Consider the following 21,143-nt stretch of genomic DNA (forward strand, 5'->3'; position numbering starts at 1 on the left):
ATCTTTCTCAATGCATTAGTACCTGTCTATTGGTGCCATTTTTTCTGACCAAAGTGCCCTTGCATGATGTATCTCTCTGGGAATATAAGTAAGTATACTTAGAATTCTCAGTTAAAAGAGAGTGTTCTGTGATGTCATACATGGAAATTTTCTGACATATTACTGAATAAGACTGAAAATGCATCATCAAACAGTTCACTTCAATGCCTCAGGGTTATATTTGCACAGTATACCTTGCTGCTTATTTCAGTACAATCAGAAAACTTAACAGAATGATTATTTAATTTTATTCATAAAGTTGAGTTTCTACAGTAAATACGTGAATAAGAATACAAACTCTGCTAATGATCTATTATTGGATGATCCCCTCAGTTTCATGACCTATTAAATGTCTTAATAGCTCGTAGTCTGGAGATTTTCAGGGACTAAATTTCTTAAAATTAATTCTGGAAATATTTTGTTGTTGTTTTAGCAGGTAATTTCAAATTTAACTTTGAAAGAAGAGAGGTTCATTATAGAAAGCATTTATTTCCTGTTTAAAGGGGTTTTTGAATGTCTCATTAAGATGTTCATAGTTTTTCAGAGAAGTATAGAATTATCTCACCGTTTCAGTAGAAATTTTTAACTCTTTCAGTTCAATGTTGATTTGTTGATAAGCCTAAACAAAGTGGTTTGGGAGGGTCTTAGCGCCTGATAAGAATAACATCTAGGACATTCCTATTGCAGGACTGAGCACAAAATTTCCCATGAAAAGTAGTCATATATGTGCTCCTAATTGCTTCTGCTTTGACTAAATTGGGAGTAACACAACAGTGTGCAAGGCAGCATTTGTCTTAAAACTCTGTAATTGCTCATGAAACACAGAACTACAGTTGTGTGGGACTCATTGCTGTGAAGTACCTGGCATGAAGAATTATCCAGAGGTAAGTGGGACAACAGTTAATTATCCTATCACCATTCTTCCCTCTATCTGTATTAGCCAAAACAGTGAAACAGTTTCAGATAAGAAGGAAAATTATTTAATCACCTGCTGTCATCTCCTACAGACTGCATAATTTGCCACAGGAGCTTCATCACCTTATTCCTAGTCTGCTGGTTGGGGCTGGAAGTAGCACTTGGGAAAACATGCAGTCTTACTTTAAAGATTTCCAGTAATGGCTAAGTCCTGTCTCTGTTTAACAGAGGAAGTGCAGTGTGTATCCGAGCTCTGTCATTATATGGATGAAAGTTTAATGTATTATTTTGCTTGTATAACTTTTCCATAGCAACTAGAGAAGGAATTAATATTTGAGGAAATGTATTTTTATTTTTAGTTACATTTAGTTTGACAGGGCTTTTGACCCCTTTTAAAAAGACTTATTATATGGGCACTTTTCATTCTCTATCTTCTGTTGTCACTAGTTGTTCTTCATAACTGGCAGTTATGAAGAAAATCTGTACCTTGTGATCACTGTTACTAATTGCTAAAAATGCAACAGCCACTTAAAAAAAATCTCTGCTGTAGGAAAATATAAGAAAACTTAAGTTTTGATCTTAGGTAGAGTTTGTATAAATCGTCTTCCATTTTTGCTTGCAGAGCACAAACAAAACTTCCTTAAACCTTCTGTAAACCTGTTATCAGCAGATTCAACGGTAAAGTGTACAAACAGGAAAAACAAATAGTAACACAACACTCGTGCTGAAATTTTAAATGCAGTTGGTTTTAGTATGAAATCATTGTAGATGGATGCATTTGTCATCAGTGACTGCACACGTGATAACCTGCATCTGTTACGTGTGTTCTGGACGTACAGATACACATGGAGCAAATACTGTGTTAAATATTAATATCTGAAGGCTGAGAAAAAAAAGAAAATTAAAATGGCCAAGTTAAAGCTACCTGCTTGGTTTCTTTGGTAAGGCAGAGTGTGTTGGTCTACCATCTGTGCCCAGTGAAAACAGATGGGCAGCAAATGGTATGATTTGCATAGTCCTCCTAAAAGGCAGTAAATTGAATAAAATGGAGTTGAGTGATCATTTTTTTAATCTATATCTCTGTATGTTGTTGCTCAGGATCTTGGTTATGTTAAAGTGATTTTCTGGCTTTAGAACACACAGCCCTCTCATTTTTGTCTGTTTAGTTTTCCATATCCTCCAGTGTGCATTAGGGCAAAAGTATTCTTTTGTCCCTGTTTATTCGCTCTATAGCTTTTTACCAGATGTATTTGTAAACAAACTTTACAGATATGTTTTCCCCTTCTATTCCCATATTTTTCATGCCTTTGGCTGAATTTGTGTCTGCATTTGTAAATTTCTCTGAAACATTAGCCCCTGTGAATATAATCAATTATACTCTTCACTCACTTCTATAGATTTCAGTTTTCACTCTTGGTTACCTTTCTCGATATTATCTGCATGTGTCAGTGAATTTGCTAAGGTTTATGACTACCTGGGAAAAAAGAGGAAGCCACTATAAACGCAACCTTATAGTGTTGTTTTTTACTACTGCATGAAGTACAACCTCAAAATATAGATTTTAAGGGTAGCTGCCTGGCAATGTGGAGTTTTTACAGACTAGTAACTAAATAGGTTCTCTTTTGGAGGTGAATTTAAAGCTAGGAAGTTTCTGTTAATTATGATATCTCTGTGTATATATATATATACATATGCAAAAGGAAATTGAAAATTAATGACACTCAACAAAGGAAATATGAAATTATTCACCTATATGTGAACTAGATGATCTTTAGGGTCCTTCCAAACCAAGCCATTCTATGATTTTATGATTCTATGTTATATGCAAAACATTGCTTGGGTCATTACCTGTGAGTAACTGCTTTTCACAGTTTACTACTTCAGGTTTAGGGTTGATTGAGTTCAGTCACATGATGATTGTATTTGTATTCTGTTTCTGGAACAGATGACTCCAAAATTGACAAAGACCTTGGAGGGCAGTCTTATTCAGAAGAGATGAAAATATGTAGTCCTATGAGTTTTCCTAATTCCTGAGGTATCTGCAGATATTTTCGGAAATAAAATAGCTTCTAAATTCATAGCAATAAAAAAAATCTGAATAGTGTGGTTGTAAATTTGCATTTGACTTGAATAAACAGACATCTTTTTCATAACATTCATTGAGCTATCTGACTGTAATCTATATACATGTGGACTTGCCATTAAATACAAGCTTTCTATAAGCTTTAACCTGGAAGAAATCAAGCTTACCAAAAGCAAATTTTTCAGCCAGTATAGATCATAATGGATATTTAACTGTCTTTGAGATTAACTCTTACATTATTTATATGTATAAACAGAGAAATCTATGTCAAGAAATATAATCAAGACGAAGGTCATGGTAGACCAAAATCTCATGCTTATTTGGTGCTAAAATGTTCAAATGAACTCATGGTTAAACTAAATCCCTCTATGTTTAAACCAAAACCCACTAAGAGTTACTTTTTGACGTAGCAGCACCCAGTGAATCTACAGCAAATAGAAGACCACAAAGCTAGGATTAGGTCACATGTCCTTTTTAAGGAATTTGGCGAGCCCAACTACATGAAGTTAACAGAATGAAGGGGGGCTTTTATTTTTTGCAAAGCAATGAAGAAGTCTCAAAAATCATAAACAGTATGATTTCCCAATTTGTTTTGGTAACAAAGAGGTGTTACATACATGTATTAAAAACAATATTGGTTATAAGAAATAATAAAACACCATATACCTTTTTACATTGTATTAAATAAACCAAGATGATGTGTAGCTCTGGTTTTGATAGTTGAAAGAAGCTGAGCACACATTCTAGATCATGTATAGAATCACATAGGAACTATTGAAGAGCTAACAAAATTGCTGGTGACACGAAAATAGAGGAGCTCAGGGTATTTTGTTTTTATTTATGTAGAAGATGGACAAGCTTGTTCAGACTTTCAAAGCAGGAAAGTTCTGCTAATAGAGTTATTTAATTTAGCATAAAAAGGCATAATGAGATACAAAAGCTGGAAATGAAAGCTAAATATTTTGTTTCTACATACGGCATGACATTCTTAATAGTGAAGGTAACAAAACACTGGAGCCATATACCTCAGAAATCAAAAAGATAGAATATCTTCCGTAAAGAGAGAAAGGTTGAATCCCATTTGAAGCACAAAACCTAGGACTGTGGCATTTATTTATACCAGAATATGCACTGTTCTTAGTAGACAGAAAGTTAATGTGTGTGAGACTTGCAGAAACTCCATGAGGGAGCTATAAAACTGTATATTCCAGGAATTGAATACTTTGCTCAGACCTGCAAATCTAGGTGCTAAGGGTGATGTTTTCATAATTGTTATCTTTTGACAAAATCCATCCTGTGAGACAGATGCAACTGACTAACCTTTTGGTTGGTTTGGTTGGTTAGTGGTGTGGTTGAATTCTTTGATCATTCTAGTACTTGACTATTTAGATAAACACATTGGTGCTTTTTTTAACTGATAAATCACTTAATACAGTGGAATAAGTCTTCTGCAAGAAAAAGCTGTCCTATATTCAGGTTACGCACTAAATCAATTTTACAGTTAGTTTATATAATGGCGTAACCAGCCCACAAGCATCTGCTCTTAGGTTGCTGCATAGTCCTACTCAAACATGTACCAGTCAGTGCAGATCAGATGACAAGGACTCCTTCAAGCAGCAATGCTACTTCTGCAGCACCCCACAATTCCCAAACGCTTTAAAGAAGAGGCTATAAATGGAGATCGCCCATTTCTGTATGTCCCTTTTAATAAAACAGTGGATATGAGACCATGGTTTCTGCTTAGTAATTATAACCCCTTAGTTTAGTGTTCATTTCTGTGATAGGTTGCTTTTAGTCATGGAAGAAGTTATTTAAGTACTCAAAAAAAGTTAGAGCTGCTTATTTACATAGCTTGATGTCATTTTCTTCTATGGAAGAATTTTAATTTTGAAAAAGGTGCCATGTGTAATTTAAGAGTTTTTGCTTGACAGGGAATATCTGTTAGCTGCCTTGGCATGCCTTGGTAAGAGGTTCTTTATGATACCATGTCTTCACTTCCTTGTCCTTGCAAAGGGGAATGAATCAGACTGCAGTCCTTGTTACTGCAAAAAGATTTAATCCTACACTACGGAAGAATCACCTATCTTAATGAAGAAAAATATGTTTTACCTCAGCGCCTTCTGGTCCTAAGAAGTTAAATACCTGCTGCAAGTAACACTGATCTCACCTTCAGGAGTCAGTTCTGAAGTATCTGCACTTTTGCTTCTCAGTGAACACACAAAGACTTTCAAGTCTTTGGATTCCATTAGTAGTGAACTCTGAGAATAAGGAGACACATCAGATTTGTCTGTATCATATAGTAAAAATGAGTCACAGAATAAAAATGCTGTCGGGTACTATGGGAAAGTGTGGTCATAGATCATGGTATGAAAAGCTTTGGCCATTGATGCCTCTCCTGTGTATGTAACTATTCACTTGCAGCTTTGATTTCCAGTTAAAAATGTTCATATTTGCATGTGCTCTGACATCAGGCATTCAAGATACAGTGAGTATGGATATGACATGAGAATATCAGATCTATACTAACCAATCTTTATACAAATGACCAAAAGAATTTTGAGAAAAAAATCTGAATGAGGTTGTAATATTGGGAAATGGAAATTTTCTTCAACTGGTGGTGGAATGGCCCAAAACACGAGAGTGTAAATTCTTGGTTAATAATGTATTGTGTTGTCATGGAAGTCTGCATCTTGGAAGCTAAATCCAAGTACTTAAAATTAGGCATCTCGACAATTTTTTTTTTTTTTCAAAATAATGATTAAATTTGAAATATCAGAATGTTGAAATACTCTGTGAAAAAGTGTTGCATACAAGTAAATGCAGAGAAAAAAATCCTATTTTTCTCACACAGATCTTAAAGCCAGGATTAAATGTTGTTTTTGGAAAGTACATTTTTTCTGTTGGAATGTTATTACTGTCACACTTTCACTTCTTGATGCACATAATTCTTATTCTACTTGTTTCACTCTAGATCTCAACAGACATCCAGACTTAGTTTTCATCTTTTTCCCTTTTATGTATAAATTAGGATAATCTGGCATGTCTGTGAAGGCCCTTGGGAGATCCAACATACTGATAAGAGAGAGAAGATAGTGACTGACTTTTATTCTTGGAACCCAGGGTGTCTACTTAGAGGTATTCAGATGTATTAGTCCCCCCTATTAATATCCTCAGAGGTACTCCATTGTCCCTGATAGCAGAGTCATCATTTAATGAAAAGACAAAAGTAAAAAGAATAAATTTAGTCCAAAGCCTGAACTGTATCTACTTCTGCTGTATGTCCTGATAGAATACACTGTTATAAAAAGATTTGATGTGGTAAGGTTGTACTTCTCCATGCTTGGCAACAAAACACAGAATTTGCAGAAGATGGGCTAAAGTGCCAAGAACATGTGCCAAGTCATCATACCTCTTCAGCTCCTTCCGCTGGAAGGACCTCATTGCAGCTCTCAGAAAGTTTGAAAACCACCATCAGTCAGCAATAATGCTGCTATTTAAGCATCAGTCCTTACTTCAGGGCAGTTGGCCAGACCGAAGCAGACAACACAATTTCTCTCTTATTTTAGTAATTTGTGAAGTATTTCAGAGTGAACACTGATGCATATGAATGTGAATTTTTGTAGAATGCCTTATTTGTTTGGGATATGCTGAGTGAAATCATCTACTTTGTTAGCGTGTTTCCTAGAAAACTAACTTAGCATGATCCTGATGCTGGAGGGTGAGAACAGCTTAATCAGGGCAATGCCACTGTAATTTTCCTTAAGGACAAGCATTAACTAGTGCCATGTATTTGTACTGAATATTAAACTCAAGTTAAAGGGAAAGCACTTACCTATTAAAACTTTCACTTGGTTTGAAATCCCCAGTGGATTTGTTGCTTGCTTGCTTGATTTTGGTGCTTCCTCTCATGTTACGACAGGTAGTTGAGAAGAATATGGAGTGCCACGGAACAGTCATTCAAAATGGACCAGAAGATCACCACCAACCCTTAAAAAAGTACCTTAGGCTACAATACATCTTTATTGTCCATTTTAAATAGGTTGTTTAAACGATGCAGGTTTTTATTATTTTATCAGTTATGATCTTATTCAGGACTATAGTTTGGGAGCAAGAAGCACATGGAGTTACTCTATTGCTCTACCTTGCTGCTCTATAATGTAGCTATGATGCTTTATATGCAACTTTTCATCTATAGATACCAGTTTTGTAAAACACTATCTCCAGCTTACAAGTAGGGAAATGAAGGCACAGGAAAGAAAATATACTTTTTTTCCCTTAAGGTTATCCACTAGACCAGTTAGCAAAATCAAGATTAGAGTTCATGTCCCTCAAGGTCAGTGGTACCCATTAAACTGCTTGTTTAACAACTGGAAAAGTAATTACTTCATACTTTAAAGTTTTAAACCACGAAGTTGCTAATTTATGGATTACACTTCTCTGAGGCCAATATTAGAACAGTTTACTGCGTGTCTCTTCTCCTGTGAAAGGGGAAGTAAAGATTCTGACATTTACCTGCAGGTAAAATAAGTGGACAGTTGGCTTTTTTGCTCAGGATTTTACAATATGCTAATATGATTATATATTAGAAGTAGATAAGGCTTGATGTTGTAAAATCTCTTTTCTGATCATAATCTTGATGTTTTAATATGTATGAAGGTGCTTCACATGTTTCACACAACATGGTTGTTAATAGTATATTTCATATTTCTCCTTTTGCTTTACTTTTCGATTATATTCTGGAACAGCAGTTTCTTGTTAAATTCTCTGACTCAGAAGGGAAAGACCATCATCTAAGTTAGGGAGATGGCAATTTAGCATGCAGAGAAAAAATACCCAGAGAGAACAGATAGAAAGCTACATTCATGATATATCTGGACAACAAGCGTGTCAATGTTGCTTCCAAGTGAACTTGCTGGGTCGCCAGAAGCAATGTAGCTGTGGTTTCACTCAGACTGGAGATTAGACTAGGGAATGCATTTCGTAGGTTGAGTTGTGGAACTCTGCCGGGCACTGCACTGTTTTCTTGATGAGACAGAGACCAGTTGTAACGTGAGCTTGTATGAAAGTGTGAAATGACTCACTCTAAAAATCATTTTCTTAGATTTAAAAAAGAAAACCTGCTGTAGAAGAGTGTTACTGATATAAGCCCTAAATTATTAATTTATAATGTCTTGATAAATACCAAAATCTGATACATTCATGTGTTATATGTACCAATAATGTATAAAAATAAACTTAAGATGCATCCCGCTGAATTTTTGTGTTAATTCATGCGCTTTATTTCACAGGCAAAAAAATACAGGCAAGAACAGATCACTCACAGTTGTATGTGTTTCAAACTGATGATGTTGGTACTTTAATTAGAATAGTGGAAAGTCAGCATAAACTCTTTTGTTTTACAGAAAGCAAGAAGAATTGAGGTTAATTAAAGGTTAATTGAAGTTTAATTGGTAGTTCTTTTTTTCCCTTTTTGCTTCTGGTAATAACAGGAATGTTAGAATCCTTGACTTTGATGGCAACAGATTGGGCAGGCCTGGTGTTGATTGCTATTGCCAACATGAAAGTGGTGCTGCAGTTCTGCAGCTCCAGTTCTTAATCAATGAGGTAAGGACATATTTACTCAGATTCTTCTGTACAAATTTAGTTGAATAAGTCAATCAATGTATTGTAATTGAGTGATATAACTTCTCACATTGACAAATTGTGCCAACAAGTAAGTGGCATACATCCAGAGGACGTTCACCGTGCTTTTTAGAAGACTATTTATGAGACTGCATGCAGGGAAAAGTATTGCCTTCATATACATCGGTATAAAGCACTGAACAAAAGGCAGTCAATGTATGAATGTGTGCAGGGAGATGTAAAATCGATTAAATTACTAAATATGCTGCACAGTCCTGCTTCAATTAGAAATTAATAAATGAGCTAAATCTTTCTCTGGAAATATATTGATGGTTATTGGCTGAAAACTCAATAGTTGGGGATATGCTATTACTTGAAGCAAGAAAAAGCAATTGCAGAGATCATCAATCAAACCATCATGCTGTCTTTGTAAATAGTTTGTTGAAATCAAGTTTAGACAACATAAAGAAACAGTGACAAATTATAGCTTGCTCTGCAGAAGATTTCTGAAGATGGTAATAGGCAAGAAGACTTTCTGGAACATAAAAATCAGTTTTTTTCTTTTGGACCTTATAACTTGGCCGAATCTAGTCATAGTTCGGTTTTGATTAATTTTCTCCCATGACATAAGGAAACACTTTTGACAGTTTCAAGTCCTCTTTCTAAAGGTGGAGATCTCAGAACTTCTCAGAAGAGTTTTAGTTTTCTGGTTTTTTAAACCTTAGAAATATTTATTTTTTTTTACATCTGTTTGGAGAAAGTAACTGAACCACATAAACTGAGGAAGGAAGACTAAAACTTTAGAAACAATCAGTACAAAGAAATTCTTTAGAGGAATGCAGGGATGAAAATAGGCAAGGTTTGAATCAGGCTTTCATTAGGTGACCATCAAAATCCCTAATACATAGAATTAATTTAATTTCTGTGGTGGACATTCTTTCTGACTCTTTGGGAGATGAGAATTAAAGCATGGATTACACTGTATTAGAGAAGGCTCACTTTTGTAAATTTCATTTGCATAGCTCAGTGTTGAAAAGAACAGTTACAAGGATTAGGAAGGAAATCCAAGATGCAAAAATGAAGTTTATCAGTCCGTCATAGTTGGTATGAACTAATCTTTTCAGTTACATCCTTGCCCTTCCTCAGCATTGCCTTCTGTTTGAGCAATATCTAGTTCCTCTCTGCAATAGTAATACACAAGAAGAGATCTTCTGTATTAGACTCAATCTGAGATGTAAATGTAGTAAAACTCTTCAGGAGCAGTTCAGAACTTCCTCTGCAGTCATTTTCACAGGTCATCAGAGTACTATGGTGAGGAGAAAGAGAGCCAGAAATTACTCCAAGCTGCCCAGTCAGATAGAGGTGTGGACTTTGGAAGATGTCCATTTTCAGGACAGTCTTCATAGTATTGCTGATCTGTGATAAAGAATTTCTCCTTTTATCTACATCTCTTAGTTCTTCCTAGGTTCTCTCCCCTTGTTACCTGTCCCTACTTTCTCATTTGCACCTTCTTTTCATAATTCCACTTTTGAATATTCACGTTATTGTAATATGACTACTAAACTGTGCTTGGCACTCTTGCTTGTGTACATGTGTGTGCACTAATCCCTTCATCCTTTAGTTACATCCTTGACACTCACCTTTTTAAGTAAGTGTTGTTTGTTCTTCATTTCGTTAATCTCTATGTTTACATGGAAATGCATGAGAGTTGACATGTATAACCTTGGTACAAAGGTTTTTGAATTTCAAATTGATGGAGTTTTAATTTAATTTTGGCTGATCTGGTACAAGTTTAATATGTTTAAATTTACCAGATTAATTCAAATTTATTATTATTTATGGTAGATTTTTTTTCTAGAAGAAAGGAGCCGTTTTTCATAAACTGTCGATTTTACAGGTAGATCATTAACAGTGAGGATCAGAATAAGACAGAATCTGCAGAAAAGTAACATGTTGCTGTATTTTGTGTCTGCTCTAGGGTGCTTTGGTCAGTGCATGTGCAGATGATGCACTTCATTTGTGGAATCTCCGACAGAAACGACCAGCTATCCTACATTCTCTGAAATTTAACAGAGAAAGGTAAGAATGTGTGGCACAAAATAAATATCTCATTAAAAGAAACAACACTTTTTCTGGATTTCTTACCATTTTGCCTTTCTACAGGTGGATAAAGATGTGTCTTGATTTTTTTTCTGAGTCTTGTTTCCATAGAACAAAAACTTCGTTTTCTGCAGTCTTCTCAGAACGGGAAAAATTGTGTCTGCTTTTTGTCGAAGTGTTCCCCATTTTACCTTCTGTTTGCATGAACTGCTGTGAACAGTACTGTGGGGGTGTTTTCTTAAGACAAGACACAAGCGCTGTGATCCTTTTGGCTTATCTGTTGTTCAGTATTAGGCAGAGTACCTCAGCTGGCTGTAGGAGGGTAATAATTATTTTCTTTACCTTGAAAGTGGTTTATTTTTGTAATATATTGGAAGTTTAGCAGAAATAAATTATGAATTTGGGAAACTATGGTAAATTTCAAGTGAATCAGAGACTCTTTTCCTAAATTTTACTTTATTAGTACCTAATTGTAGGAATCCCTACTGAAAATAGATTAAATAAGTGGTTGTAATTTTCAAAGTCAAAGAGAAGCTGAGCACTTTAATCTGTATTTAGTAAAACCTGCTATGATGTTACAGAACTTCAATGCTACACTTTTATTAATATTAAGAAAAAGTTCCCTGTTTCTATTAAGGAATTAGGTCAGTAGTTAGAACAGCAAGACTCACTGCATAAATCCAGCGTTGTTTTTGACTAGAGATTTAAGTGATATTGTCATTGTCTTAGCATACACATTCGGTGTTTATTAAGGTGCAGCAACTTTTTTTGATATTTGTATACTTGCTTGTGCAGTGATGAAAGCTACCAGTACTTTTACTAGAGCTGTGAAGTAAACAGACTCATCAAAGCTTTAGCTGCAGCAAATCTGAAAATCATTACGGAAATACATTTTTCTTTGTTGTTTGTTATCCATATACATGTCATGTTTGCACTTAAATGTCACCAAGGGGCATGTTTTGTTGTGGGAAGTACACATAATGATTTAGAAAATATACAGTCTGATTCCAGAGAATTTATAACCTATAGCAAAAGTGCATCAAGTGGTTTGGGACTGCATGAGGGAAGATGAAAAAGAAAAATTATGTGTACATTTGCCAGCTGCTTTTGAACAGTAAGTCATCATTTTACATATGTTGAAATATTTGAATCTTGGTATTCTCATCAGGCAGGTGCATTATGCAGAATTTATCATTGAAAAATCTAAATATTGAAGTTATTCCAGTACATCTTGGTCTAGCTCTCCCAGCCACCAATCTGACTTACAACCTAAGGAATCAAGGTTTATAAAAATGCAGTCTCTGTTCATCTCTGTTTGCCTTCTCTTCAAAGAAAGTAACATGGTATCTTGGTCAGTATTTTATCAGAATTTCTTGATAAAATAAATTCACATGCATTTGGGCTTTGTTAAGAACAAAACATTTGTCATCATGTTTACCTAAATTTTCCTTTTCCTCTGACATCCTGAAACACTGGGCAAAATATTTGCAAGCAAGTTATTTGGAATACTAAAAAACTTTGCTTAAAACCAAATTTTCTCTAATGATATTTTTGAACTGAGGTTTAAATAGGAACTGAGAATGTAGTTATTTGTAACAAATTCATGGCTAACTATACTGCCTTCTATCAAAATCTAGTCATCATCATGGCTAGGCTTTGTGAACGAAAATTTGGGAAGGACTCTACCCACGTTTGTTACAAGCGCACTGGTGGCTAAAAAGGCCAATACGAGATAGACACGTCCGGTTGAAAAAGGCACAGCAGAAAGACTCCTTAGGTGGTAAATTCTGCAAGACACGATTCTTTCTGCGTTGTCTTTTCTCCTCAAGGGTGATCCTGCGTGCTTTCTCAAAAGCATCAGCAGCGTTATAGATGGTGTGTCTCCAGACCTCCCGATTGGAGGCCAGAGTAGACCAGTTATGTTAATCAATATGGCCAAGGCTGAGATGTTGTTTCAGGGAGTCCTTGTATCTTCTCTTTGGGGCTCCTCTCATGTGGCAGCCGGTGGCAAGTTCACCATAAAGCAAGATCTTAGGGACAGTACTCCTTCATCCTTGAGACGTGCCCTGCCCAGCACAGCTGTGTTCTCAACAACATGGCCTCATTACTTGTGACTGCTGCTTGTTCAAGAACAGATGTATTGGTCACATAATCTGACCAGTGGATGTTTAGGATTGTACAGAGGCAGCGTTGATGGAAGCGTTCTAAGAGTCGCAGGTGGTGGCAGTAGATGACCCATGATTCGGAACCATATAAGAGAGTAGACAGCACTATGGCTCTGTAAACACTGATCTTTGTACTTTTCTTCAAGTGTTTATTTCGCAAAACTCTTTTATGAAGCTTTCCAAAAGCACTATATGCCTTTGCTAACCTCTTGTCAATCTCTCCGTCAATCTTACCATCCGAGGAGATGAGGCTGCCTAGGTAATTAAACTGCTGGACTGATTTGAGCTCTGATTCACCAATGGTGATATGGGGATGATGGAAAACTTCCTGAGGTGCTGGTTGATAGAGAACTTCTGTCTTCTTTAAGCTGACTTCCAGCTCAAAGAGCTCAGCAGCGTCTGCAAAGCAGGATGTTAAATGCTGCAGAGCTGCTTCTGTGTGGGCCACACGGGCAGTGTCATCAGCATAAAGCAGCTCCCGGACAAGATGGTTTAAGGTCTTAGTATGGGCCTTCAGTCGCCTTAGGTTGAAAAGGCTTCCATCAGAATGGTATCGAATGTAGATACCGTCCTGATCATTGAGGTCTGCCGTGGCCCTTTGGAGCATCATGCTGAAAAAGACTGTGAATAGGGTTGGTGCAAGGACGCAGCCTTGTTTCACACCATTAGCTGTTAGAAAGGGCTCAGAAAGTGCATTGTCATATCTGACTTGGCCGTGCTGATCCTCATGAAGTGAGATGATCATTTTAAGGAACTTGGGGGGACAACCTAAGCGTTCCAAAATCTGCCATAGACCTTTTCTGCTCACAGTATCGAAAGCCTTGGTGAGATCGACAAAGGTTACATAGAGACCTTTGTTCTGTTCCCTACACTTCTCTTGCAGTTGTCTGAGAACAAATACCATGTCTGTGGTGCTCCTGTTGGCTCTGAAACCACATTGGCTTTCAGGTAGAAGTTCTACTATAGTGGGTATTAGTCTGCCCAGGGTGCTGGTCAGAAGGGGGGCCACCACGGCACCTGCCCGGGGTGCCCCCCACACTAAAATACATGTCAAAATCTAGTAAGTTGTGAGTAAAAAAAAAAATACTACTAGTTCTTTTATACATATTTTAAGTAACTGGTTCAATTACTGCCATTTAAATAATTTTTATTAACACATCAAAGGCTATGAGGCAAATATCCTGCTATATTATATTGTCAAAGAAGCAAGTCCAGTTTTAAGTTAAAAAAGAGTTTTCATTATGTACAAAGAAAGAACATTGTAGGTAGTTCATTTCTTCTCGAGATTCTCTAGCACTGCCATAAGCTTCTGGTTGTTTGGGGTTTTTTTCCAAGCACTTCATTTTTTCAAATTTTTCTATTTGCACATCTCTCTTGAGGGTTTATAAAATTTGTAATTTTATTCATAGAGTATGTTTGTCACCTTGATGCACTGTTTGGTTTAGATTTTTGAACAAATGGCAGATTTCATGAACTGATGTAATACAATGCACTTAAAGTTCTAATATTTTAATAGTTTAATAGTTTATTGTGGGTTTTTATGGTATTTGATGCATGAACTGTACAACTGGTTGAATGCTGCTTAAGTCTTTGACTATTCCTCAGTGCACCAGTCATCATATTGTTTAACTGTTTAATTTGCAATTTACTTCTGCTTCTTGACATTTAAGATTGCAGGATAATGGACTAAAATCTGCTCTTAGCAGTGTCTTTGCAATTACTTGAGTCAAATTTCCCAGAGAGCATACATACAAATATATCCCCCATTTCCCTCCCATAAAAATAAAAGGCATTTGTTTTTTTCTTTGTCTGTTGGTAACAACATAGTTATAAAGAGCAAAGAACTCTTAAAGCACACTAGTTGTCTTTCACTTAATGTGTAGCATTCGGTATTAAGACACTGAATGTTTTATGAATAATAATTCACTGACAAATTGCACTTTTATAACCATTAAATCAGAGTTCGCAGCTTCTCCAGATTTATTTTTTTCTTCTTCTGAACTATTGCTACACTAATGATGATGCAACATTATCAATATTAATTTGTATCATAATTCACTGTTCCTTTACTGAATATCTCTTTGGAGCAAGTGTAGAAGGAACACTGGGGAGATATAATGGCAGATGTTTTTGTTTTACAGTGTAATGCTCTGGACTTTTTAGCAAATTATATGGTTTTGCCATGTATCAAAATATAAGGTAATCATCTTAAATTCCTATTGCTATATTGGAGTGTGATACATTGCATTAAGAACCTTCAAGAAGATAAAAATGTAAACTTGGCCTCATACCATGAGCTGTAATGATAAGAGTTTCTCATAGACATGCTTGACTGTAGCATATGGTTGATAATATATGATTCGCTGTTGCTTTTATGAATACGATAGATAGGTAAAACTTTTTAATCTCTGGAAACACTCTATAAGAATCTTCTCAGTATTTTTAAAGGTTAACATTATGGACACCTTCCATACTTTAGTGCCTCCTTTTCCTTCCTTGATGTCATAGGAGATACCACATTCATCTTCACTAGGTGTTTTAGGCAAGATAAATAACCCAGCTACTGGAACTCGACACTGTCTCTACCTGCTGCAAAGAACATTAGGATTAAGTAAAATCATTGAAAACTATTATAGGTCTAAATTATTTTTATTATAATGAGAACAGACTTCAGAAAGTACAGCTTTAAATACACAACAGTTTATATACTCCTGTTTAAGATTAGTGCAGCTGGGATAGGAAAACCAGCAAGCATTACAGTGTGAAATCCAGGTCCTTTAGGCCTGCGGGCACTACTTTCACTTGTGAACACAGTTATTCTGTCATTCTGAAGCTGAGCTGGTTCAGTTGTGTCAACTGACGTGGGGAATAATCCCTTCTCTCTTTCTTTTTTTAGCCAGTGCTAACTGGCGTGTAACAAATAAGCCACAACAGCTTATCCACTGACTTAGCATATATGAACACAGTATACGAGTTCTGTTGGGTCTTTAAATCCATCTGCATGCCCTCTGCACTGATACCATGACAATACCATAAGTGCCCTTCTGCAGGAGAATCACCAGGGGACACAATCTGTACAACTGGCTTTGAGGTTCTAATCTGTGACATTTATTCAGTGTTAAGGGTATGCTGGCACAGAGGAAGAGGAGCCTTTTAAGTGGGTGACTTTTAGAGCAATTGTGTTAGCTATAACTTCCTATTGATTAGAAACTTGACTCTTACAGCTGAGATTTTGCAGTATTTGAACAAGGTGATTGAGAGTACTAAAGCTATTTTTTAATAAGGTCTATACTCTTTTGTGAGAGTAGCTGTATCTTTGTCTCTTTGTCTTGCTGTATCTTTGCAGGATTTTGTATCCTGTGTTGTTAAGAGCATTTTAAATATTTGGTCTCCCCTTTGCAGATAAACCTCATCAAAATGACAGCAAGAGGCTCTTGAATTATAGTGGTGACTGGCTGAGCAGTCTCAGCAGTACCTGTATCTGTTTACTTGTGTGATAGGGACTTGTGAGTTACTTTAGGTAGATTACCTGCCTCATTGGCTGTTCAAGGAACTGAATTCCTGTGATAGCTTGCCTGCTCGTAAATGAACCTCCCAGTTAATATTGTATAACTGCAAACTCTGTATTGTTTATGTACTTTTAAATTAGTCAGAGATCTGCCATCAAGCATGAAAACAATTCAGTGCAGTTGCACAGCCATGCTATACCACAAAACAGGCTCTGATCACATGGTGTGGTCCAGCATTTCACTCTTCCAAAGAACCATTGAATTCAAATGTAAAGCACTATTTCACCATAAAACCTGCCACAGTTTCTGGGTTCTGAAAAGGATGTAAATTCTCTCAGGTTGATGATGGAAAAAAATGAGGAAACCAAAAGAAGCCATGCAATTGGCATTCACTTCCACATCTTGAAGAAGATTTCAAAAAGCTTTCTTCTGCAGGTTTTTTGGGGTTTGGGGGGGTTTTTGTTGGTTTTTGTTGGTTTTTCGTTGGTTGGTTGGTTATATATGTGTGGCATGGTCTTGCATCAGCATCCGTCACTTTTGAAAGAATGATGCTCAGGTGTTTCAAAAACCAATGTTTTCATGCACTTATTGAGCTTGAAAAGATTCCTGAAGCTCACAAAAAACTTTGATCTAGAGGGCCTTAGTACTGCAGGGCAGGAAAATGAACATTGTCAGATGTTACTTCAGAAAGACAAAAGACTGGGAAGTTTCTCTGGTGAGACTGACCCAAATCATGTCCATGTAGCTACCACATGCTTCTGTCTTCTCCATTAAAAAAAATAAAAAGTAAAAAATAGCATTCTTTTTTCAGGTCTTACATCATCTTACAGAATATTTCATAGCACACTTGACCTGTAGGATCAATGAGAGCCACGAATTTGTCCTGGAAAGGTGGCATGCAATCTAGCTGAAATGAAGAATGTCTTGGTCATGAAAAGAAATCAAGCACGAGCACTTTTTTTTTTTTGTCTTCAACACACATTAGCTAAACAATCAACAAAGCAAAAATGCAAAACATAGATTTTTTCATTGATACCAAGAATCAACAGATTTGAGAGATTTATGAGACTATGCAATTCCGATAAATTAGAATGAAAACTCAGGTGATTCCTAAAATTTTCTTTTTAATAGATCTTAAACATATGGGCCTCTTAGTGAAGGCCTAGTTGCACACCAGACAATTCATATACCTCCCTTCATATAATAAACAAGTTGAATTTGTCTTTATTAAGAGATACAAAACATCTTATGACCCTGGTAAGAAAGGCACTCAAGACTGTAAGTCATAGCTCAAAATGCAATTTATTATAGCTAGCAGTACAAAGAATGAGAGAGTAGCATAGGAAATCCTACATCTCTGTAGATGCTGGGAACCCTGAGTTGTGCATCATCCCACAGTCCTTCAGCCAGCAGGCTGTGCAGGCCCCATTCATACATAGTGTTACCCCATTTTATTCATTCAAGTTATTATAGGATTTTCTTGTAATGCACACAACTGTATGCATTACTCCTACTGTCAGACATTAACACTAAAACTTCCCCCTGCACTGTTAGATGAAGGTGGTGCAACCACCGAGCGGGAGCTGCCTGCAGGCTTCTCTGTGACAATGAGCTGGCTCTGTTTATCCAGCTTCCAAGGGTTTCATACAGCACAGCACAGCCTGGAGACCACAAGTGGCTGCACAAGTGGCCCCAGGTGCCTGCTCAGTTTGAGTGATGCATGGATCATCTCCTCTGCATGCAACAGTCCAGACTGTTACACTGTTATATAACTTCAAGCTTAAATCTACTATTTGCTATTCATGAATATTGTTCCACGTCCATTTCATTCTTCTGATGGCAAGAAACCTTCCAGGTTCAAGACCAGATTTATTTTTATGGCTCTTCTTTCCTGTTTATGATATTCTGGTATTGACATTGTCACGCATTCTAAATATTTTGTCTCTGCAGGCAAACAGCTCATTGACATACATTCACAACCTGGGGGTTTTTTGGTTGGGTTTTTTTCACTACAAAAATTAAGATTCTGTGTTTTCCTTTAAAAATTTTTGTCTTCATTCCCTTTCCTTTCCTTTGGGCCCTTCTTCTCATATCAGTTTTCTCTGAGCTGATGATTCATCAAGGAAACATATTCTAGATAGGGTCCCATCTGTACTGTGGCCATTGACAATACCATTTTCTTTTGTAATCTCTGCAGGAATATGTTTACTGATTCATGCAAAAATGGCATCTTCCTCTTGTGTGGCTTCATCTTATCAGTGTTTGTGGTCTTGCTGTGATTGACTAATACACAAATTACACTTCTTCCCTGATGTATATCTAGCTGGCAGGGAATGTGCTGGTTTTCAGTGCAAGCCTTTAAATGTGGAAGCAAAGCAAGACAAGCAAAATTAAAATTATCTTTTTCCATCACTTCTGTATCATGAGCTCCAAACCTAAAGTGGAAGTTCCTTGAAGTTTGAGGCTGTGCCCTTTGCATTTTAAATTTAATTCCATTTCTTGTACTTCACTCATTCGATTGTCCTTCCTCTGTAATATAGTGTTCCTAAGAGGTTTCATTAGTATTAGTACCAAAATCACTTGTGAAATTACAACAGCTGTAAAACTAATACTTGAAAATCTCTCAAATATCCAATAAAATATTTCCTTTTCCAGTAAAATCAAGTGGAAAATAGACATTAAAATAGGATTTTATAGTGATGGTTTTTATAAATGCTGTATTGAGTTTTGACATATGCTATATTTCATATAACTGGTATATTTTGAAATAGTCTGCCTTTGGTAAACCTACCTTTCATGTTTGCTACAATTTTCCAAAACGTGTCTTTTTCAACCGTAGTTAGTGTGTATTTTCAAGTATATATGAGCAAGTAGTAATAACATTACAGTCACAACATCATAGATAAGAGCATGATTGGTCAGATTTTTCATTCTAGAATATTAGAAGGATCTCTATTTATGTCCATATCCAACCTTGAATTTAAGAATTTTTATTCTTTTTTAATGGCGACTTTCAAAGTCTTTCCTGAAAGGAATTTTTAGTCCACCAGGATTCTGCCAATATTATTTTCAATTTCAGTTATATTAAAAATGTCCTTAAATGCATTATGCCACAGTATCTGCTTTTATATCTGTTTTTTAAACAGCTTTTCTGAGGGTAAATAGAGCTTTTTAAGATATTTAAGATTTTTTTTTTTTGCACAGCTCTGTACATAAAGGTTCCATTTCCATAATGAAACCTTAAAATTTGCAATAATAACATCAGCTCACAGTATATAGTAATTTGATTTTTGGCAACTACTTAGAAAATAATCAGTTGCTATTTGGCATTGGTTACATGTACATATCTTTGTTTTAGAAGCATGTATCTGCGACTTAAGAAAACACATGACAAAATGTGATGAATAATTTGCCAAATATTTTTCTATTTAATGGTTATCAATGAATTGGAAATCAATTCACATTGTCCTCACATTGGTGCATTAAAAAAAGGTTAACAGAAAATGGCTAATTGCTATATATGAATTACTTTCAGAAATAGCAGCTGTATTTGATAGCAGAAGGGCCAAAAAAACCCTAGAGATGACTTACAACCAGTCACCACACACACACATACATGAAGTCATTATAACTGATAGAACTGCTGGAGAAAAATGCGTAGCTAGAACAATTACAATTACTTGAGGACTTAAAAACAGTATAGGGACTAGAGGAACCTCTGGCCTGACAAACCCTCTTTTCCAATCTACCTCGTCCTGTGTCACCCTGGCCATAGTTCCTTCTATTATTCCTCTGAGAAAAAGGTATCTATTCAAAAGTCCATTTTGCAAAACATCTTTGTGAAGTTTTGTTTTTACTTCAATAAGGAAGAAAAACATGTCCAGAATTATTTTATTTTTATGTCACCTGGCCACCTCTGATTGTCTGCCTGGGTAACTTCTGTGTTGGTTTCTTTCCTCAAGAAAAAATCCTTTAGCGATAGACATAATGTTGCTATATCCTGCCAAACCTTACATCGTATGCTGAGCAGTGTGCTTGTTGTTTCTAATGCTTTGTAGAAAATAAAGTATGTTTGTCAGTGGATTTATGCTTTTCTGAGAAAACACAGGGTAACGTTATGCTGTTTTCACATAGCAGCTGTGTTGCCAAATCGCTCTAAGGCCAGGTTTGGATAGGAAAATTTAAAATATATATATACACAGCTATACATTGAGAAATTGTGTTTCATGGTCTTTCTTAGTCATAAAAAATCAGAAGCCCAATACTGCAATACAAAAATGCATCATCTACCTCATATCACACATAGTTATATTAGACAAGAAAAAAAAGATACCTTTTAAAATTTAAACAAGTTCAGACAGTATAAACAGTCTACATTATCCATTGGAATTTTCAGCTTGCTACAGTTCTCAAATTAGAGTTTTGAAACATCTTTCATAGTTCTCTTCAGATCTAGCCTTTGACCTTTGTTATATTAGATTTCCGGTCATAACTTAAAGCAGTGAGGAACATGCATCCGTTCTGTTGCAGTAAGTAATTTGGTACTTGGAAACCACACCACTTCTTTTCTGCCCAGGCACGTCAGCTTCAAGCAAGAACCCAATGCAATGATTTAGGATACTTTTCCTTCTGTCACAATAAACTCTGGGCATTATTCCAGTAAATCAGAAATAGAGCTAGTAATGTCAGTGTTGAGATTATATCATTAAA

At 36.0% G+C, this 21,143-nt stretch overlaps 1 protein-coding gene across 9 annotated transcripts in view; it reads left to right on the plus strand.

Annotated features, from left to right (window-relative positions):
- Window positions 1-21,143, plus strand: part of STXBP5L (syntaxin binding protein 5 like) — a 195,825-nt gene that overhangs the window by 60,945 nt on the left and 113,737 nt on the right. For all 9 annotated transcript variants that reach the window (XM_027681261.1, XM_027681262.1, XM_027681265.1 and 6 more), the window contains exons 3-4: window positions 8,560-8,641; window positions 10,638-10,738. In XM_027681261.1, the coding sequence (XP_027537062.1) occupies window positions 8,560-8,641; window positions 10,638-10,738 (183 nt within the window). The remainder of the gene's footprint in view (window positions 1-8,559; window positions 8,642-10,637; window positions 10,739-21,143) is intronic.

Source organism: Neopelma chrysocephalum, unplaced genomic scaffold (genome assembly GCF_003984885.1).
Source record: "Neopelma chrysocephalum unplaced genomic scaffold, ASM398488v2 Primary Assembly neopelma1_60, whole genome shotgun sequence".
Classification (NCBI taxonomy): Eukaryota; Metazoa; Chordata; class Aves; order Passeriformes; family Pipridae; genus Neopelma; species Neopelma chrysocephalum.